Below are 22,631 nucleotides of genomic sequence, written 5' to 3'. Positions count from 1 at the left end.
AGAGTTCTCTTTTCTTACCGAAGGTTCTTATCCCAAAAATTTTGGTAATCACCTTCCCTTATCGAAGAATCATCTCGATCGATCACATTCTCTTATTGAAGGATCATGTTGATATCTTGTCTTTGGGGGTCACCTTCCCTTACCGAAGGATCATTTCGTTAGTTCTTTAATGCACATAAGATGGTTATTATAATGCTTAATGTGTATGCAACAAAGAGATATTATTAGGGGTGTAATCGGTTCGGTTTGGTTCGGTTTTGGACCAAAAACCAACCGAACCGAACCGAACCGAACCAACAATGGTTTGGTTCGGTCGGTTTTTTTGATTTTTTTACACCTAATAATCAGAATTTAAATTACCATAAAATGAAGTTTAAAACCATCAATAAACTAGAATAACAAGAATATATCACATTCAAATTCAATACAAATTCAACTTAATTAAACATAAAACAAAGACAATTAAAAATGTCTAGCAAAACAACAAAAATAAACACACTTTAAATCGAAACAATCACTTTAAAACAAATAAAACCAAACAGCCATCATGCTTAATCTGAATCCACACCAGACTCATCATCATCTTTTTCAGTTGGTGCAATTTCTACAAAAATAAAATAAAAAAATCAATATAGATTATAAACATAAACATAATATAGATTATAAATTATAAACATAAACCATAAAAGGAACTACAAATTTCTTTTTTGCATACCTAATTCAAGTGTGTGTGTGAGAGAGAATTATGTGCAGAGTAGAGAATTATTAATTATAATGCAGTGGTTGAAGCATAAAAGATAAATTTGTGACTAACCAAAATATCCCAAATCCATAACTTAGAGAAAAAAGAACACCAAAAATTAAATTACGAAGATACTTAGACAGAAAAAGGTATCCAACTCCCTCAAGTTCATAGTTATTAGTTAATTACAATTCATTATTCATCTACAATATATTTATCTATCTATCAATCTATCAATATATGCATAGAGAGAGTAAGCAAGAAAATGATAAGAAGAACCAAAGCAGAATTCATTTGATTAACAGCTCATAAGCAGAACCAAAACAGCTCATAAGCAGCTCATAAACAGAACCATAATTAATTCATTTTTAAAGCCAGTCAATAGAATTTAAATGACCATAAACAATGAGAGACAACAATTAATGAAATGAGGGACATGTATATTCTATATATAAATTGAAAATTTCTCAATAATGATGATGATGACCTTTAAATCCAATGTGAGTTGTAACTTTTTTCAGTATATTTACATTCAAAACAAGAGCAAAAAGACACCAAAATTAATAACATAATATTCAAAACTCATCCAACAAGATTAGCAAGTAGCAAGCCAAGACCTTTAAATGTATATTCTGGATTCAAACAGCTATACTTACATGATTATATATACCAAACAATAAAGGACTTATGGAAAACTGATCTTTTGATTGAAATTGGATACTTTTTTCAAATTGAAGATTGGTGGGACATCTTAAACCATGATCATGTGTTCTGAGTATAAATAATAATAATAATAATAATAATCAAACAATTAACTAGTTCCATTATAATGTGATTGGACACAAAAGCTATATTATTATTAGAGGTACAAAATGAAAGGGCAACATAATTAAGGTTAAATCAAGTACAAATATCACTAAAAATCCAACTAAAGTTATATATTCTGTTGAAAAAATATTGCAAACTACGATCTTTATACACAAAACAATTATTCAATTCAGCAAATAACAAGCGGATGGAAATGTGGGTCTTAATTAAGCTTGTTTTCACCAATCGGAATTAGAGATTTTTTTAAGGCGATAATATATTTTAACATCCCCAGGTTAGGACATGAAAATTTATCAGAAAAGATTATTCTCTATGTTTCATTGGTGAGTTTATTGATAATATATAATTACTGTAAAAAAAATTATAACTAAGGACAAATTCTAACCTCCGAAGAAGATATTTGTTCAGTTGCTTTTTGCAGGAGAGGGTTCAGCGACTGGAGTGCTGCTCGGCAACCAGAGTGTTGCTCGGTTATTGGAGTGTTGCTCCGCTTAGGGTTTGTTGCCACGGCTTATGACTGGACGGCGGCTTCGAGCGACGGTGGAGGGCGTGAACTGGATGATGCTTCTGGGCTTCTGGCTACACGACGGCGCTGCTCTTTGCTACGCCTGCGAGTCTGCGACGGAGATGAATGGATGACTTGCGACGGCTTCGAGCGACGGTGGAGGGCTTCCTTGATGGTGAATGACGCTCTCTGGCTCTCTGGCTCTCTCAAGCTCTCATTCTCTCAGTCATGGCCGCATAGAGGAGGAAGAATGGAAGATGGAAGGGAAAGTGGGTGTTTGTGTGAGTGAGGCTGCGCGAGTGAAAGGGAAAGAGAGTGAAGGGGTTTCAGATTTAGGGTTTTATACCTAGGTTAAACTAAGGGTAAACCATTAAAAACAACCACTAGAGAACATCTGCCTCGGTTCGGTTCGGTTCGGTTCGGTTTCTACCAAGCCAACCGAAAACCGAATCAAACCGATTGGTTTAATTCGAAAAAAACAAAAAAAATCGGTTTTTTTGGTTTTTCATTTGGTTGATGTAATTTTCGGTTTGATTTTGCAGTATTTTTCGGTCCGGTTCGGTAATTTACACCCTAGATATTATTATATAAAATTGATGGAAGTCTCCTTCCCTTACCAAAGGTTCTTATCCCAATAGTTTGTCAATCACCTTCCCTTACCGAAGGATAATTTCGATTATCTTGTCTTTGGGGGGTCACCTTCCCTTATCGAAGGATCATTCTCTCAGTTCTTTAATGCATATAAGATGGTTATTATAATGCATAATGTGTATGAAATAGAGAGACATTATATTATGACATGCAATGCTAACATCTATATTAAAAAATATTTAAGATATGACATATAAAAAAGTAGTATAAAACTCTTACCTCCAGTGAAGTTTGTAGAAATTCTATATATATTCCAATACAAATAGATATGATTTGTTAGCAAAGAGAGACTTATTCCATGGCTAGACTTTGCGTATGTTTTGATGTAGGTTATAAATCCTTGACTAGATAGAAATGAAATCTCCATATTCCAAAGTTTTCATAGTTCAGAGAGGATATCTTCTTGAACAATATATGAGTGAAATTTGTGAATAGTTTGGTGAAGGGTTTAGAGTGAGAATAAAGAAGTGAGAAAAAATAATGGTTTTTCTTATAATGAAGTGGAGAAAGTATATAAATGATAATTTATAGAGATAATAGAAGATAGAGAAGATAGGTTACCTAGAACGTTTTATATAAAAAACAGGGAATAGAATGAGAAAGAAAGGACTCAAATAGCTAGGGATGATAACGGGTCTCATGGGGGTAGGGACATGCCCCCAACCCCTGCCTCCAAACACCCTCCCCGTTCCCGTCCCGTCCCCGTGACGAGTAACAGGGACCCTGTACCCGCCGGATATTCGGATATCCACGGGTTTGGAGGAAACGAATGAGAAAAAAAATAAAAAGGAATAAAAATCCAATTAACAATGACATGCAAATAAACTCAGTATTATAATCTAATGTTCCAATTTTACAGTAAGAATCCAAACCCTAAATTTAGTTTCACAGTAACAAAATCTAACTCTACACCAAAATTTATCAATTAACAGAATTCAAACCCTAAACTTAAACCCAATTTCACATTAACAGAATTCAAAATTTAATCTTAATTTCATAGTAATTTTATCAAATAAAAATCAAAACATATATATTCTCACTTAATAGAAAGTCAGAAATATCCAACTTATTGTAAGGTGGCCGGCTACGGAACAGAGTCGTCGTCAACTTCGCTGAACAGAGGCGATACAGAGCCCTCATAGAGCAAAGGCGTTGCTGAAGTAGAGTTGCCGTCGACGCGCAGATCTGAGGCGGCGCGAAGCTATGAGCAACAAGTAATGAGTGACCAGTGAGAGGAAGAAAGTGAACTGTGGCTGCGACGGAGGAAGGTCAGGAATGACGACGTGAGGGACTCAAAGGAAGGAAGCCGGTGACACAGTGAGAAAGAAGATTGGAAGAAGGACGAGGAGGTGGTGAGGTGCTGGAGAGATTGAGTGAGAGAGAGGCTCGTGCTCGTGTGATAATGAGGGAAGTGAGAAGAGATGCACAGAGATTGTGATTTGGAGTTAGGGGTAGGTCATATATATATATATATATATATATATAAGGATATTTTTGTAATTTTAAATTTACAGATACCCATGGGACGGGTACCTCTCTCCCCCGCCCTTGCCCCGTTTATTATACGGGTACCCGTACCCGCCTCCACGGGGAAAAATGCTCCCTAAAACCTGCTTCTCGACGAGTAAATTCTCGCAGATACCCGGCCCGCCGAGAAAAATTGGCATCCCTACAAATAGCTCTTCGATATGTACAGATTGTGTTAGGAAAATCTAACTCGCATTTAGGTGAAATCTCTAATCTGAATTGTTATTTTGCAAGCTTTATAAAGTTTTCTATGTTTGGAATTTTGAAAGAGCCATTAGACGCAAATTTATAGAAAATTGAGTTAGCTTTAAAACGAACTTTAAACAAAGTCAATCGGATAACTACAGCTTGAGATATTCACGAAATACTGTTAGTATGAACTTGTAATAGATTTATCTACTTAATTTAATTTGAATTTGATTTTGCACTGAACTTAAAGAATAAAGCTAGTTTTCTTATATTTTTCATGTAACTAAAGATCATTCAAATCAAGTAAATATAGAATTAATTATGACTATATCTTAAAAGGTTGTTTATTGTCGGTTAGAAATTCACTAAAACTAGTATTTTCATATTTTCAAATTTTAAATTAGATATGCTAATTTTTTAAGTGTATTATCTTCTGTTGGGCCAAAAATTGGTATCCAGAGCTTTGGTTGTTTATCTCTGTGCTGATTAAATGGAAAAAAAATACTCATGGACCGAATATGGTCAAATTGAATTCTCAAAATTATTCAATTTGGAAGACCCTCATGGAAGATATGTTGTATAGCAAGGACTTGTATGATCCTATGGAGGGAGATAAATCCAAAGGTACTAAATCCGATATGCTGAATGGAAGAAGCTGAATCGGAAGGCAGTTGCTTTGATTAGGCAATGGCTTGATCTTAGCGTGTATCCACATGTTGACACCGAAACGAATGTTGAGAAGATGTGGAACAAATTGAAGGAGTTATATGAGAGGAAGAATGTGCAAAACAAAGCATTCTTGATTAGAAAGCTTGTCAATATGAAGTATGTTGAAGGTAAATCAATGCTGGAGCACTTGAGCATTTTTCAAGAGATAGTGAACCAACTGACAAATAATGAAATCACTTTGAATGATAAGTTGCAAGCCTTGTTGTTGTTGAGCTCTTTGCCTGATAGTTGGGAAGTTCTGGTTGTGACACTGACTAACTCAGCTCCAAATGAGAAGTTGACGTTAGCAATGGTTAAAGAGAGCATGTTGAATGAAGAAGCCAGAAGAAGAGAGCGAGGTTTGACTAATGCTTACTCGCAGTCAGAAGCACTTGTTTCAGAGTCACGGGGGAGAAGTCAAAGTAGAAAACCTCACAGTTCTGACAGGTCAGAGAGTCGAAGCAAGTCAAGAGGAAAGTACAAGCCAAGAAAGGAGTTTATTTGTCACCATTGTGGCAAGCCGGGGCATATCAAGAGGTATTGTAGGTTCTTGAAAAGAGAACAATCAAGGAGAAGAAGCGAAGACAAAGGTAAAGATAGTAATAAAGAAACTGCTGCTATTGTTTATGAAGATGTTCTTATCACATATGATGAAAATTATGTGAATCTTGTCTGTGATGATTTCACTTAGATTATGGACTCTGGTGCCTCATGTCATGTCACTCTGAAACGTGAGTTTTTCACTTCTTATACTGCTGGAAATTTTGGCAAGATCAAATTGGGAGATAAAGGAGTGTGTGATATCATTGGTATGGGTGATTTGTGGCTTGAAACCAACATGGGATGCAAGTTGCAGTTGAAGAATGTTAGGCATGCGCCAGATATGCGGTTCAATCTTATTTCAATGAAGGCATTGGATCAAGAAGGGTATTGCACTTCCTTTGGTAGTGAAAAATGCAAGATTACCAAAGGAGCTCTCATTGTTGCTAGAGAAGACAATAGTCTCACTACTCTCTACCGGTTGCAAGCAAAGTTGTGCAAAGAAGATGTGAATGTAGCTGATGATTCCTCTTCTGATTTGTGGCATATACGTCTTGGTCACTTGAGCGAGAAAGGACTAAGCGTCTTGGCCAAGAAGCACTCACTTCCAGTGAAAGGTACAACTTTAAATACTTGCACTCATTGTTTTGTTGGAAAGCATGCTAGAGTATCATTTCATAATTCTAGACCTCATAGGAGATCACATGTTCTAGATTTAGTTCACACTGATGTTTGCACTATGGATGCTAAGGCACTACTTGGTGCATCACATTTTGTTACTTTTATTGATGATTATTCTCGAAAAGTGTGGGCTTTTATTTTGAAATCTAAAGACTAGGTGCTCAGAATCTTCAAACACTTTCATGCAAGTGTTGAAAGAGAAACAGGAAGGAAATTGAAATGTGTTCGAGCAGATAATGGTGGTGAATACAGGGGTCCATTTGAAGAGTATTGTAAAGGACATGGGATCAAGCTTGAGAAGACGGTTCCTAAGACTCATCAACATAATGAAGTTGTAGAGAGAATGAATTGCACTATCAATGATAGAGTCAGGTGTATGCTCTCTCATGCAAAGTTGCCTAAATCCTTTTGGGGTGAAGCGATGAGAACTGCAGTAGATCTGATCAACCTTTCTCCTTCAGTTCCACTTAATGGTGATGTTCCAGAGAAAGTTTGGAGAGGAAAAGATGTCTCCTATAGTCACTTGCGAGTGTTTGGCTGCAGGGCTTTTGTTCACATTCCAAGAGATGAAAGGTCTAAACTTGATGGTAAGTCAAAGTAGTGTATTTTCATGGGTTATGGTCACGAAAACTTTGGTTACAGATTATGGGATCCGGTGAGCAAGAAGATAATTAGAAGCCGAGATGTGATTTTTCTTGAAGACCAAACTATTGAAGACCTTGAGAAGACAGATAAGCCAACAATAATTGTTAGACGTTCTACTGATGATGAACCTGGTCCTTCCACTAGACCTCCTGTTGATGGGGGAGATGTACAAGTTGATAATGATGGTGATGATTTGCATGATGAACCTACACCTCAACCTGAAGTGCCAGATGTTGAAGTTCCACCTGAACCACCAGTTGAGCCTGAACTGAGAAGATCTACTAGAGAGCGTCATCCTTCCCAAAAATACTCTCCTCATGAGTATGTGATGAACACTGAAATTGGAGAGCCGGAGAGCTACCAGGAAGTTATGTCTAATGAGCATAAGGAAGATTGGTTGAAGGCCATGCAAGAAGAAATGAAATCCTTGCATGAGAATCATACTTTTGAATTGGTGAAGTTGCCAAAGGGCAAGAGAGCATTCAAGAATAAATGGGTGTTCAAGTTGAAAGCAGATGAAAATGTCTCACGACCAAGGTACAAAGCTCGATTGATTGTGAAAGGCTTTAAGCAAAAAAAGGTATTGATTTTGAGGAAATTTTCTCTCTAGTTGTGAAGATGTCCTCTATTCGAGTTGTGCTTGGATTGGCAGCTAGCTTGAATTTAGAGGTTGAGCAACTTGATGTGAAGACTGCATTCCTTCACGGTGACATAGATAAAGAAATTTATATGGAGCAACCAGAGGGTTTCGAGGTTAAAGGAAATGAGCACCTTGTATGCAAGTTGAAGAAGAGCTTATATGGGTTGAAGCAAGCGCCAAGGCAGTGGTACACGAAGTTTGATTCCTTCATGGAAGGTCATGGGTATAGTAAGACTTCTTTTGATCATTGTGTCTATGTTAAGAAATTCTCTGATGGTGATTTTATAATTCTCTTGCTTTATGTTGATGACATGTTGATTGTTGGTCATGACACTAAGAAGATTGAAAGTCTTAAGAAAGACTTGAACAGATTCTTTGCTATGAAGGATTTGGGTCCTGCAAAGAAAATTCTTGGCATGAGTATCACTCGTGACAGGAAGAATGGAAAACTGTGGTTGTCGCAGCAGAAGTACATTGAGAAGGTTTTAGAGAGGTTTAGCATGAGTAATTCCAAACCTGTTAGTACTCCACTTGCTAATCATTTCAAGCTGAGTTCGCAGCAATGTCCTACAAGTGAGAAAGAGAAAGCGGAAATGAAGAAGATTCTATATGCATCTGCAGTTGGCAGTTTGATGTATGCTATGGTTTGCACCTTGCTGGATATTGCTCATGCCATTGGAGTTGTTAGTCGGTTTCTCTCTAATCCTGGTAAGGAACACTGGCAAGCAGTGAAGTGGATTCTCAGATACCTTAATGGTACTTCTAGAGTTTGTTTATGCTTTGGGAGTGGCCAACCTGTGTTGGATGGTTACACAGATGCCGATATGGCTGGGGATCTTGATTCAAGAAAGTCTACTTCTGGTTATATGATGACTTTTGCAGGGGGAGCTGTGTCGTGGCAATCTCGACTTCAGAAATGTGTTGCTTTGTCTACTACAGAGGCAGAATACGTTGCTGTTGTTGAAGCTTCTAAGGAACTCTTGTGGATGAAGAAATTTCTACAAGAGTTATGCATCAATCAAGAGAAGTTTGTGTTATTTTGTGACAGTCAGAGTGCTATCCATCTCAGCAAGAATCCAATGTTTCATTCCAGATCGAAGCACATAGAGGTGAGGTATCATTGGATACGTCAAGCGCTTGAGATGAAGTCATATGCACTTGAGAAGATCCATACTGATGATAATAGTTCAGATATGATGACTAAGAGTTTACCTGCAGTGAAGTTTGGTTCCGGTAAAGAGAAGGCGGACTTAGTGGAGCAGTCTATCTCCACTTGAGTTGATGAGGGAGAGATTTGTTAGTGGATCCCCAACCAAGTGGGGCCTACAAGCTTTAAAACAAAAAAAAAAAAAGAAAGAATAAAGTGGCTAATTGCCACGGGAGAAGAGTGAGAGAAGCTTTCTTTTGAAATTGAAAGCAAAGGAAGCACAAAGCTTCAGCGCCGAAGAAAAGGAATTTGGGGGAAAAGGGCAGTTACATTTTGATCACATTGATTTGGTAAACTTGCTCCATTTCTTATGAAATTTTAGTATGTTATTCCTGGTGTAGAGATGAACATTAGGATATAACTTACTAGCTGTATTGCCTTCTCTTTTGCCTGATTTGAGATACCCACTTTTGTGGAGGGTTTATGTTCATTCCATCAATTTTGATGATGTATTTTGTCGATTGTTGAGATGTCCTAGTGTCACTAGGAAGACTGTTTGTGTACCCATTATTCTAATAGTGGAAGATTTTCTGGACTAGGTCCCGTGGGATTTTTGTCCCTCTTTTGGGAGTTTTCCCACGTTAAAATTCTGGTGTCTGATTATTTAATTTCTGTCATTATATTTGCTGCTTGGAGTATCTTTAGTATTGCCTATTTAATCGCACATGTTGTGGGAAAATTATTTTTTGGTGATTCCGCTGTTAGACAGGTTCTTGTTTTGAACCTTTGTTGAGTTTTTTCCAACATCTTCTAATATTTTATTATGAAGTTAAAATTCAAATTATTATAAATTTAATTAATTAAGTAATAAATATAATTAAAAAACTGAAATGTTATATCTTTTTATAGGTTTGGGATGTTCTTTTTTTAGATTCTTTTATGATTCTTTCTAATAGTTTTAGATATTTTTTTTACTTAATTTTCAAATGTTTTTTTTCTTATGTTTTGAAAAATAACATAAAAAATTTAATAGAAAAATATCTAAAATCATAAAAAAATATCTAAAATCTATCAAAAAATCCAAATCATTGAAAAGAATATCTAAAATCAGAGAAAAAAAATATTTGAAATCTAAAGATATTATTTATTTTCATGTATTCCCAAAAAAATATCTAAAACCTCTAAAATTTAAACATTTGAGGTATAAAAATATCCGAATTAATGTCTTCGATTTTAATAATTTGCTTTCATTTACTTTTAATTGTACATTACAAGAAAAACATCTCAAATTTCTAAAGTTTAAACATCTTAAATCCAGATAATTTAAAATTTAATAATTTATTTTCATTTACTTTTAATAATTTGGGTGCATTTTGAATATAATTATAATTAACATTATATGTTAGAGCATATAATTGAAAGAGAATTTTTGTTGTTTGATATGCGGTTGCGGCATCTATTAAAACTTAGAAGTAAAATGTCTTGGTCTTAGCATGATGTTTAACTTGATAACAGTATAATGTGTTCAATGAAGATTTTTCTGTTGTAAATAATTCAGCTACATTGAAAGTGAAAAATATAAAAACTAACTCAAATAGTCAATTTTTTTTTTAAAATAGTTTGATTTTAAAATTCTAAAAATTAGTTCTACACTAAAAGAATATACACTCTCCTACTTCCCTTCACCTCTCTTTTCTTTTCCCTCCACGTCTTTTCCTTAGGTTTGGACGTGTCTTTTTTTATAGGTTTTGAATGTTTTTTTTAGATCATAATTTTAGATATTTCTTTTACTTAGTCTTTAGATATTTTTTTCTTATGTTTTAAAAAATAACATCCAAAACTTAACAAAAAATATCTAAAATCGTTGAAAAGAACATCTAAAATCATAGAAAAAAACATCTAAAATTTTTAAAATTTAAACATATGAAATCTAAAAGTATTATTTGTTTTCATTTACTTCCAAAAAAAACATTTAAAACCTCTAAAATTTAAACATTTGAGGTATAAAATATATTCGAATTGATGCCTTCAATTTTAATAATTTGCTTTTATTTACTTTTAATTGTACATTATAAGAAAAATATTTGAAATCTCTAAAATTTAAAGTAATACTTTTTTTTATCATAATTAAAATTTCTTATTGTGTTCATATTTTGAATCTTTTTTTTTTTAGATTTTAAAAGTTCTTTTACAATTATTTTAGATGTTTCTTTTTATTACGTTTCGAATATTTCTTTTCGTTAGGTTTTAAATTTTTTTGGTTATATTTTAAATGTTTTTTTTTTTATTTTGGAAATTTCTTCTTTCAGATTTTAGAAGTGTCTTTTCAATTGATTTTAGATGATTTTTTAAATTTGTTTACAGCCCAGCTGGCTTTTATTAACTGATACCCGTTAGTTCAGTACAAGTTTAGATTTCGTTCTAATTTATGCTATCTACTTTAGCTGTTAGAGGGTTACATTTTTTTCCGAATTTCTTAATACGTACAATATATATATTTATGAACTTAACGTTTGAGTCTAAGAAGACGTTAACTTTTTGTGCCACAACACAATCATTGTATTGATTTAACCTATATATATATATATATATATATATATATATATATATATATATATATATATATATATATAATTACACTTCTCTCTCAATAAATATTGCTTTTTCTTCCCTATACATTATTGACGGAAAGAAGCCGGAACAAAAACTTGCTCTTGAACGTAGCAGATCATCAGACCTTCTACGTTGTAAGTAAACATGAAACGACAATGATTGTATTACATGATACAAGAAAATATTTTACAACTCACCCCAAAATAATGAAGTGTTACATAATACAAGAAAACGGAATATGCAATTTGTGGATGGAGAGAACAAAAGAATGGCCGCCTGTACAAGATAACAAAGAGGGGTTGCCATGGACTCCATTATAAGTTATAACCAAGATCCCCATCCAGGAAACATTTGGCACAATCTTTCAGGATCTATTGCATCTTGAATCAGTTGTTGCACCTGCAATATAAATACCAGAATCACATGTATATTGCGTTTCTCAGCCAAGGTTTATGCTATCAATGGTTGAACTTTGTAATTGGAGAATAATGACAGCTTAAGATTTTTTATTTTGTTTTATTTATTTTCATTTTTTAATCCAAGACAACTGGTTAACTGAATAATTTAATCCAGTAAGATGGATTTACCTGTTTGCTAATGTAAAAATAATGTGCAACTTGTTTATAGTTACCGGCTGAATACTTAATCCAAGCCCTTAACAGTTAACTTGCATTTTGACAGGTTTATGTTTTAGACCAGTTGCAGAAAGTCATGTATGTAAAGGAATTGAGAAAATATATTTGTTAACCAACTACCTGTCCATGGATACTTCGCATTTCGCCTTCTTCATACCCATCTAGCTTTTGCTTGACACGCAGAAGTGCACGTGCAGCATCCTTATTTCCTTCGTACTCATTTTGAGGTTCCTCCAAACTTGTATCCAAATCATCATCCATTTCCTGTGGAGAAAAGAGAGAATAGCATTGTGAAAATAGCCAGTCACAAGGTTAAAAATCCAAAAACCATATAAAAATTTAATGGTCATTATAAAGGAAAAGGTAAAGGTTAAAAATTCTGCTTAAATTCCGATTTTTATGATGAGCGTTGATTTTATCTCAGCTAGCCACCCAAACTAGGCTGCCCTCATATAAACCCTCAATATTGGGATGCTGGATGCTGGATGAATAAAGAAAAATAACATTGATGGTTTAACATACCTTTTGACGCTGCAAAGCTTTCAGTGGAGACAAGGCCCATTTATAAAGAGGATCGTGTATAAAAACCTGAAGAGGACAATCATATTTTATGAAGAAAAATATAGAACAAATCAAATTCATACTAAACAATTGAGTGAAGTATGATTACCTCCACAATTGTCAGCAATGCTTCTTTGTTATTCCGCATAACAGACAGTGTTTCCTCGCAACATCTTCGGAAAACTCCCTCTACTCCAGTTACACCCATTCCATCAATTAGGTCTCTTGTAAGCCTGAATGGAACCTGCCAGAAGTTACAGGAGAAAATAAAAATCTAGAAGGTGATGGAAATAAGTGCATGCCTCAAGGTCAAATTGAAGACTTACCCGCTCTGGGGTCTTAAGCATCAAGCCTTGTTCAAAAGCAACACCAAGATCTATGTGAACTACCTCAGCAGTGGCTTGATCAATTAAAATATTCATTGCATGCCGATCTCCAAGGCCAACTATGTAACCAACCTGAAATATGAATTAACTACTAAATAGACCAAGTAATTGTAGGGGGATTTTGGTAATATTTCAGATAACTCACATTCCAGCTAAACAATGCTTAAAACTAAGTTATTTCGAACATGGGGTTGCAAGGTTTGACTGAAACAAGAACCAAACCAGATTGCAGTTAAACTTATTTTTGGAAACCTATTTAGCAGTTTAAAAGATGAGACCTACTGAACAGGTTAAAAATAACGTGAACCAATTTTAATATGGTTTCAGAAGTCTAAGACTAGCTATTCTGTTCACATCCTCCAGTGACTCATGAGGCCATGTATGGCCCACTAGTTTGCAAAGGTTGGGCCACCACTAGTTTGCAAAGGTTGGCCCACTTTGCAGCTACCACGAGCATCTCATTGATTTGAAGAACAAGATCACCTCTGCTATCATGCTTTTCATTGTCTTGCAAAACCGCACAAGCCTGGAGATGGTGGTGCTGCAAGGTTAAGATAGAAGCAGCACCAGTGGCAACTATGGTGAGTATGGCAGCAGATAAGGTGGTGGTACTCGTAACCATGGGGGGATAATGGTCTGACTAATCGAGGTTCACTGTCATTTTTTTTATTTGTTATCTGAATTGGATTAAAGAACAAAATTCAATGTGTTTTAATTTTCTTTGAAAAATTGTTTCTTAGGTAGCGTTTGTTTTGAAGTACTGAGACAGAGACTGAGAGACTGAGACTAAAATTTCTGTCTCTGTCTCTAAAATTTCAGTACTTCCAAAAAGTAGGGACACATGGGACTAAAATTTTTAGAGATGAAGACTGAAACTTTAATAACATTTTATACCTAAAATACCCTCATTTCAATTAATTAATTCCAATTTTACCCTTTGTACAAATTAAATTAGAGTTCCAGTCTTGTTTCAATTTTTGTCTCTCATTTTGCACCAAACAGAATACTGAGATTTATTTCAATCTCTGTCTCTTAATCTCTGTCTCTCAGTCTCAGTCTTTCCGTCTCTGTCTCTCCACCAAACGCTACCTTAAGGTTTAGTTTTAGATTGGGTTTGGTTTGCAAGGTTTTTCTAAGACTCAATATTAAATAAAAACAAAAGTGGAATAAATAGCAGAGTAGGATAACAAAGACGGGCAATTAAGTAAAGACGGGCAATTAAGTATCATAAAGTACTCAATTTGAATTTTTTTTTTTAATCTTTTTAGAGGTCAAAACCAATGGCTACATGTTTGCTTTCCAACATGGGAGGTAAAAATAGCACATAAAACCTAATGATGTATCATAAAGTACTCACTTTGAATTTATCATTTTATTTGTGTTAGTGTGTGTGTTAGAAATAAGGACGATATCATTTACAAGAAGATATCAATACCTGCTTTATTTCTATAAGTGTGTAATGAGTGCTTTAGTTTATCTTGATTAATGACAAACTATACTTAGATATGATATCTCATTGCCCCAGGATGGTCCAAACAATGAAATAGGCATGCTTGAAAAGTATAGTTCAGTTCACCTACCATGGAGCTAGCAGCTACACTTCGAGTGTAAGCAAGCCTCTTCTCAAACCACTCAGCTGGCTGCAAAAACCTCTCCAAGAAGAAGTAATGCATAACGGGCCTGCACGGCAACATCATTAAGCTACGAAGTTGTTATGTGACCTAGGTCATTTTAAAGAGAAGCATTGGCGAGGAAAAAACCTGAAATTCCTGCAGACTTCCTCGAATGCTTTGCGTTTGTCCCTTTCCTATAAAAACAAGACACATTATGTTCAATATATCAGAGAATGAAAGCAATTGTTTATATCATTTATGCTCTCGTAAATTCAAATATACATTCAATGTTTAGAAGTTTACATAAAACATACTTAACCATATTAAGCATAATTAAACTGTGCATACAATCTATTTTGCCTCCAAATTTCAATAAAACTAGCTAGCTTTTGTAACAGAATCCTCCAATTCTATTTTGTCAATGATCTCATCAATTAATTATGTTCAAGATTAAATCAGTAATATTCTGAAAAACTAGACAGAACAAAACATCTTGTAAGAATTTAAAGAAAAGTTCGAACATCAGAGCTTTGCAACATATAAAAGATTATCGAATGGCTATTTTTCGTATTTTGGAGTTCCCTCTACCACACTCCCTTTTTTTTTGTTTTCTCTATTTACTGTTTGAATCAGCAATATGCCTCAGCATAATTCAAGAAATATTTCTACACTCATTGAGAAATAACTTAAAATGTTATTTGCTTACATTTGCCATGTGCTCTCGACATTTGAGGAATGGCCAATCCCCTATTCCATAGCGACCATGAGCACCTCCATTTCTCATACTGAATTCAAGGAGGACCAATAACTTTAAAAACGAACAGAATAAGAAATTTCGTGTTGAAAAAAAAAAAAAGAAAAAAGAAAAAGAAACAACTGTCTTACTGACCTCCCTATGAGATATTCTCCAAGAGGAAGAGTTCCATTAACCCACTCAAGAACGCCAGCACTTGGAGTAAAAGGAACAACCTATTTGCATCAAAATTAGTAATTGCCAACCATTTTAAGAATTCAGTCTCCTGTCCCTTAAAAATTAATAGACACAAACTTAGGTAAACAATAAAGTCATTTTCCACCATGAAAATAAAATTTGCACATAAGATGAAAAGATATTGTAAGCATTTCATTTGCCAGCAAAATATACCCTCTAAAGCATGTCATATAATTTATCTATATTGGATACATAATTGAAAATAATGAGATGAAAATCATAATGAATCACTAGTTTTTCTAAGATTTGGTTTGGATGAAGTCCAGCTGGGTTCAAACCAGCTTTTATTAACATCCCTGCTTAAAATTGTTAACTAACAGCATGGATGCATTCAATAAACTAATAAAAAACTTTCAAAAATAATAATTAAATGAATTTTGAAAATTTACTTTCAGAGAAGCAACTCTTACTGCTCAAAAAGTTAGTATTATTATTATTATTATTATATATATATATATATATATATATATATATATATCAAATCCAGATACAAATAAAGCCTTAAATATTTAGGTAGAGCCGGCTACATAGATCAAATGATGCCATGCCATAGTGCCTTGTCATAGATTGTATCTATGTTCAATTTACCCATAGTTAAATCTCTTTTAATGTTTTCTAGAGTCTCCATTTATCTGTGGTTACCAACTCACATCTTAAATCTACACAAACCTAAAAAGTGATTTTTCTGAATAATCAATGGCCACTTAACATACACACACCTAAAAAAAAGCACTCAATGCAGTTTACACACCAGGATTAATAAATTCTCTGCCAAACACAAACATTAGAGACCAAGAACTTTATAAAAGCATTAAAATACCTTGTAGGTCCGTACTCCTAGCCTTCTTTTCCTTGTATCTTGATGATTCCTAAGGAATGTGTTGACCAAACTGAAGAACTGTTCCATTACCTATCAAGAATTCAGATGTTAGCCAAAAGACCCAGCTAATGTATGGCATCAGGGTTTTGAACAAAAATAATCCAAATCAGAAAGGTAAGAAATCTATATTGTTAACCTTAAGATGATACTTTAATCTAATATCATACTGACAATTAAGAATTAACAGAAAATAGAAAACGTATTAATAAAGCATATTTCTCAAATATGCTTTCTTGGGAATTGACTTGAAAGATTGAAAATAAAATTATTCCAACACAATTTCAACAGAAGCTAAAAAGATAGGACACAATAAGAGTTCAGAACTCGTACAGCATCTTGTCTTAGGTCGTCATTTCCAGATTTTGCAAGTTGGCGATATCGGCAACCATCAGAACCAAGGCATTCAACCACTTTTGGAGCATTTATACCATTCATTACCCTGTACGCCAGACCAACATCAACTAGGTTTAAGCATTAAGTATTGCATGTGTGCTAGGAGCAATTCGTCACCAACGGCTATAAATGAAGGAGACATACATAACTGAATCCACCAATCCTTTGAAATAAGGAAAAGATCCTTCAGGATATTGACAACTACGATCAACTGAAATGGTAGCCGTCACAACAGGTACCTGAAAGTGCAAAGTCAAAAGAAAAAGAAAAGGAGAAGAAAAACGAATAAGTTTAGCATATTAAATAGTTTTGAAAGGACAATATAGCAAACTAATTAGATATATGTATAGCATGTTAGCAAAGCATATGTGAACATGCACATGAAAATTTCAGTCATTAACATCAACCAGAAAATGTCATTATCACATAGGAATTTAGAAAGTCAAGTGCTATACTCACAAGTTCAAGTGCTGGGAGATTACGTAAATCCCTTGGTAGTGTCACCCTTTTATTGGTATCCTGCAAAATTAATCCAATCAAAAGGTTTAGAAAAATAAGGATGTGGGGTTTACTTGGAAAGCAAATCATTGAAACTGATGTGAGATAAATTTACAATCACTAGTCACAATAAGAACGGATACTAAATATAGATATCTTGTCTCTTGTTTTCTAAGAAAAAAAATGACGACCACCTCTCTCTTTGTTTCCATCTCAGCAAGCCTGATATAAATCTCCACCATTTGCTTCATCTGTGATTGCGACAGTTTTAGTTAATTGATTGAGAATTACACCTAACTAAAAACATACTAAAAGTAGACCAACAAAAAACTTATCATGTTACCTGACATATGATACCTCCATGATAAGATGACAACTCATTGAGAAGATTTTCTGCTGCTAGCTTTTTGTCCATATCCACCACAAAAGAACTTTTGCTACGCTGTTTGTCCTTGATACGGTCACCATTTGCCAGAGCTAGAAGCTAAGATATAACCAGAAAAATAGAAATGAACTTTGGTATCAATCTGATTATCAATCTTAGAACCAGTACAGAAAGACAAACATCCAGATAAGTGGAAAACAAAATTGAGATAAAATATAAAATTTGGCATTAAAAACATATAACCAGAGAGTAATGTAGATTGTGTTCCTCAACCACAGAAGAATATGAACAATTTTTTACTAGTGCGAACCAAATAAAAAATATAATCCAAATGGCATGCAACACAACTGCCTGATAGAAGATAAAAGGAAGTGTTACATACTTGAAGTATTGTATGGTATGGATGATCCAAGGCCATTTTCTTCACAAGAGAAACCAAAGCAAACTGCATAGTCCATGTTTACATGAAGTAAAAGAAAGGAAAACACACCAAAAAAATAAAAGAAAATATCTAAAGGAAGCTTTTAGAACTGATGAATCAAACCTGGAAACTAAGAGGTCCTTGTCCATCTTTTGAGCTACCCATTCTAGAGGCAATCTGGTACACCAGAGGTATAAATTTGAAAGATTGAACCTACAAAAATTCAAATACAATAAACATCAAACCCAAAAACTCAGTTTTTTTATTTGTTTTTTTATTTTGTTTTTTGGTTGTAATTTTTGGATAACCGAATATTCAGTCTTAAATAAATAAATAATAATAGAAAAGGAAGAGTACAATGGTAACGAAGTCAGATTACTTGATTGAATGCTATATAGCATACCTCATGAATTGCGCTAAGCATGCTATTTACAACATTCTTCTTCATAAATAATAAAACAAAAGCTAAGAGTACAATGTTAAATAAGTCAGATTACTTGATAGGATGCTATATAGCATACCTCATCAATTGCGCTAAGCATGCTATTTACAACATTTTTCCGAGATGGAAGACTAAACCACAGGGAAATTAATCGAAACACCTGAAAAACATAGAATTCCAATCATCTTGCAGCTCAATAGTGTCTAGTGTACAAACACAAATCAACTAATAGCAAAAGAAACTAAGAATCTATTCCATACCGCTCTCACATCATACTTGTCACCTATAACTAAACAACGTTTGTACCCGTCCAAAGCCAGACTAAGAAAATTATCCCGGTCATCCTGCAACGTTGAAAGGCAGAGGAAAAGTTAATAAATCAGTTATGGGGTTAGCAGTGTAATTATAAAAATAGAGTTTACCTATCAATTTGAAAAATAAAAGAAATGGCTTATTTATTCTGAAAGTTCCTATAGTTTTCCTAAATCTTTAAATTAAGTTCCTATAGTTGAAAAGTTTGTAACCAAGTTCATATGTTGTGAAAAAAAAAATGACCAGGCTTAAACATTTCTAATTAAGTCACTATGTTGTACAAATATTTTTCAATCAACTCCCTACAGTTTAAAAAATTTTGTGATCAAATCCTTATATTGTACCAAATTGTTTCTTTTTTTTTTAAAGATTACCAAACTATTTATCCCATCCAGAATAGGGTTTGATTATAGTCTAAAGACATAAGGACTTGATAGAAAAGTGTTTCTACATTTCAGGAGTTGATTAGAAATATTGAAAATATAGGGACCTAATTGAAATTTTTGTACAATACGGAGATTTGAATGAAATATAGGGATCAAGTAATTTAACCAAAAAGTTCAAAATGAGAGCTGTGGGTTATTTTAATATTAAATTCATCATAGGTAGTGGTTAATCAAATATATCACAAAACCTGTAATTTCTGGGCCTCTTCCTTGTCCATTGCTACTTGTTTTTGCAGTTCATGGATTTTGCTGGAGTAGTCGGTTCTCTCCCCCTAAGTAATGTACTTAAGTTAGAGCATCAGACAACCAACCAGGAGAAAAAAGAATTATGAAAGATCTGTAACCACCTTGGTTGAATTCCTTAATCGTTTTATGAGCGCTTCCAACTCTATTGTCTGCAAAATGAGAAATATCATGATCATATAAATTATCATCAAATTTCCAATTATAATTGATACAGTAATATGCTCTTTATCCCTTTACATTTACAAGAAATTTTAAAGATATCCCAAATATTTAATTTGTATCAATTTTAACCTAAACATTTGAAATACGTTTTAATACTACCCCTATGCATCAACTCCTCGGTTAATGACAGTTTGGTTAGGTAATTTTGAAACATAAATCAAACATTGAGGACAAAAATGATAACAGGTATTCGAGTTGGTGACAATTTTAATCCATATTAATAAACATAGTTAAGGTGTAATGGTAGAATTGAACCTTATTGCAAACATTTTGGTTAAAATTGATATAAATTAAACGTTACGGATATCTTTTAAACTTCTTGCAAACATTAGGGATAAAAATGCATACTTTACCCTAATTGATATTATCTGATTGTTGTAAGTGTAGTAGTTGGGATAAGTTAATTAGGAACCTTGTGCTTCCTTAGGCGCATTGCCGCTTGCCACTCATTGGAGTTAAGTCGCTCTTCATGACTCCTAAATAGAGCATCAGCATAGTGTGCAAGATGAAAATGAGTTTGACATTTCCTTTCCATAGCCTTCTTATCTGTAGTATTCACATCATCGGCTATAGAGACTGCAGGTTTCAAATACTTCTCCAAAATTGTTCTTGAGCTGTAATTTTATTTCAAAAAAAAAAAGGAACTCAATGAACCAGAAACAAAAAGAATTAAGTATAATATTCAGATGTTTCACAGAAGAAAGGTCATAGTCATATAACTTGCTAGATCTAGTTTCTGCCAGCCACTTCCCAATCAGCCGACATACATTTGAAGCCTCCTCATCAGAATGATAACTTTGTGATATATACATTGAAAGGTTGATAGCCATCTCATGTTGACCTTGAGCACGCAGAAGCTTTGCTTCTTCAAGCTTCCATCCAGAATACAATACTTAACATATAATTGACAAGGTTGACAATAGTAATACTAAGGATGTGTTTAGTTTGTGTTTTCATTTTCAGTGTTTTTTGTTTTTAGTATTTTGTGAAGGAAAAGAGAACAAGGAAAACAATAAAATCCTGTTTTCTGTTTTTCTTTCACAAGATTTTGAGAGCAGAAAATACTGAAAATGAAAAAAGAAAATAAAAACACAAACCAAACACACCGTAATTGTCTAACTACCACCAACTCAAGGGCGGAAACAGCAACTACTAACCCTTCCCAGCCAATATAAGGACGGACTTTGCTCCTTCACTTCAACGGAAAGGAACTTAAACTCATGTAGAGCAGCAGCTGATTGAGAGAACCTAGATCCCTGAAAATTGAGTAACATATTAGTCTATAACAAAATGTGAACGAATCATGATTCCATGATAATTATTAAGGTAATCTCCTGAAAGCTCAATATGGTAGCTGGAGAATCAATGATTTAGTTGTAGAAATTAGAATAGCCTCTCATGCAACAACCCTTGAGCTTAAACTGTCAACAAACATTGCAAGAGAAGTTTTTGTGCTGAAATTAAACTTTAGAATCAGGTGGAACACAATGATCAAATCCCTAAACAGTTGGTCAAATACCATGTCAAGGACCACATATCTAAAAAGAAAAAGTTAATAGAGTAAAATCACACTGCTGCTATCTGTTTAGGAGTTTTTTAATGGAAAAAATGCTGCTTAGTTAAAATATAAGTGTTAAATGTTTTAACATAATTTAGATATTTTATTAAAAAAAAAATAAAACAAAAGCAAAGCCTCAAGGGAAGTTGGCATAGTGCTTTTGCTAGAAAACAAATCTCCCAAAGGTTTAAGCTGTAGGCTCAAAAATAATGCACACAAGAATGGGGACCAGAAAATAAACATTAAACATGCTTAGGGCCACCTTAGTCAACAAGCATGAGGAGAATAAGGTTAAAGAGGAAGTGAACAGAACTACGGTTAACCATGCTGACTCTGCTCAATAGTGTAAACCAACTCTACGAAAAGCTAAAGCTGTTAGCGAAAGCATATATATGAATGATTTTCATCTAATATTTTCTTGTAAAATAGGAAGAATAGCTTATATTGAGGAGAGGAAAGAAAATTCTGCATCAAAATATCATTATTGTTAAACTTAAATAAATGCAGACCCACCTAAAATCTGTAACAGTGATTGAGGTTTTAAGTGTACCTTACGAAGAGTGGAGGCGGACTGAAGTAGGTGTTGCAACATACAATCGCTACAACTTAAAATTTGAAGTAGAACTCGCCGAAATGCTATGAAAGGTTCAAGCAAATTCATATGAAGTTGCATCCGTTGCACAATTGAGTGCCAGTCCATATCCATCCGTGACAGCTAGTTGACAATGAAAAAATAATAATGCATCAAAATCAATGAATAGACAATCAGAAAGGAACAAATAACTGCCAGAATTCTAAAATGTTTCTGCCAGGCAGACTAATGCACCAAATACCTTTTCAATTGAAGGTATCACAGGCTCAAAAGTTACATTTTGCTTCTGTATACTAATCATTGTGCTATTATCTTGCCATCGTAAATCCCAAGCCATGCCAATATGATGAAGCATCTGTCAATGACCGTTTTTTTAGAAGAGTGGAGGAGTGGGGAGAGCAGAAGGAGAATACTATTGAGAGAAGAATGGTTGAAGATGGCAGGACAAGAAATCTATCAAACAATAAGCAAAAGCAGAAACAAACAATAGAACATCTATAAAGCACAACTGTCCAATCCTATCTCACACAAGAACCTTGTCAAGAATTACCAACATAAGCGCAAGAAAAATGTTACTTCAAATATTGCCATATATGGCACCTTACAACAAAAAGAGGCAGCAGGGTACACCACA

The 22,631-nt window shown here is 34.1% G+C and overlaps 1 protein-coding gene and 1 long non-coding RNA gene across 6 annotated transcripts in view; both read right to left on the bottom strand.

Annotated features, from left to right (window-relative positions):
- Positions 1–367: 367 nt before the first annotated feature.
- LOC140182628 (uncharacterized) lies at positions 368–2,397 on the bottom strand. Its single transcript, XR_011878591.1, has 2 exons — positions 1,956–2,397; positions 368–604 (listed from the first exon to the last, which is right to left on the bottom strand). It is a non-coding gene; the product is annotated as an uncharacterized lncRNA (long non-coding RNA).
- A 9,103-nt stretch (positions 2,398–11,500) lies between these two features.
- LOC112784601 (serine/threonine-protein kinase ATM) overlaps positions 11,501–22,631 on the bottom strand; it is a 47,784-nt gene continuing 36,653 nt past the window's right edge. For 2 of the 5 annotated variants that reach the window (XM_025827868.3, XM_072229453.1), the window contains 26 exons: positions 22,239–22,352; positions 21,956–22,120; positions 21,005–21,103; positions 20,568–20,719; positions 20,260–20,461; positions 19,727–19,774; positions 19,568–19,651; positions 18,882–18,965; positions 18,701–18,781; positions 18,303–18,392; positions 18,141–18,203; positions 17,717–17,857; positions 17,568–17,624; positions 17,335–17,394; positions 17,020–17,114; positions 16,813–16,921; positions 16,423–16,512; positions 15,501–15,580; positions 15,318–15,396; positions 14,759–14,805; positions 14,579–14,678; positions 12,939–13,070; positions 12,722–12,856; positions 12,574–12,639; positions 12,172–12,315; positions 11,501–11,815 (listed from right to left, as the gene is read on the bottom strand). In XM_025827868.3, the coding sequence (XP_025683653.1) occupies positions 11,738–11,815; positions 12,172–12,315; positions 12,574–12,639; positions 12,722–12,856; positions 12,939–13,070; positions 14,579–14,678; positions 14,759–14,805; positions 15,318–15,396; positions 15,501–15,580; positions 16,423–16,512; positions 16,813–16,921; positions 17,020–17,114; positions 17,335–17,394; positions 17,568–17,624; positions 17,717–17,857; positions 18,141–18,203; positions 18,303–18,392; positions 18,701–18,781; positions 18,882–18,965; positions 19,568–19,651; positions 19,727–19,774; positions 20,260–20,461; positions 20,568–20,719; positions 21,005–21,103; positions 21,956–22,120; positions 22,239–22,352 (2,595 nt within the window). In that variant the 3' untranslated portion in view covers positions 11,501–11,737. Of the gene's footprint in view, positions 11,816–12,171; positions 12,316–12,573; positions 12,640–12,721; positions 12,857–12,938; positions 13,071–14,578; positions 14,679–14,757; positions 14,806–15,317; positions 15,397–15,500; positions 15,637–16,422; positions 16,513–16,812; positions 16,922–17,019; positions 17,115–17,334; positions 17,395–17,567; positions 17,625–17,716; positions 17,858–18,140; positions 18,204–18,302; positions 18,393–18,700; positions 18,782–18,881; positions 18,966–19,567; positions 19,652–19,726; positions 19,775–20,259; positions 20,462–20,567; positions 20,720–21,004; positions 21,104–21,955; positions 22,121–22,238; positions 22,353–22,631 lie in introns of those variants that run through there. The other 3 variants (XM_025827869.3, XR_003816535.2, XR_011878295.1) reach the window with 3 other exon arrangements.

The sequence above is a fragment of the Arachis hypogaea genome, chromosome 20, assembly GCF_003086295.3.
Source record: "Arachis hypogaea cultivar Tifrunner chromosome 20, arahy.Tifrunner.gnm2.J5K5, whole genome shotgun sequence".
NCBI lineage: Eukaryota > Viridiplantae > Streptophyta > Magnoliopsida > Fabales > Fabaceae > Arachis > Arachis hypogaea.
Note: the sequence above shows the minus strand (reverse complement) of the source record. Positions and strands in the feature narration are given on the sequence as shown.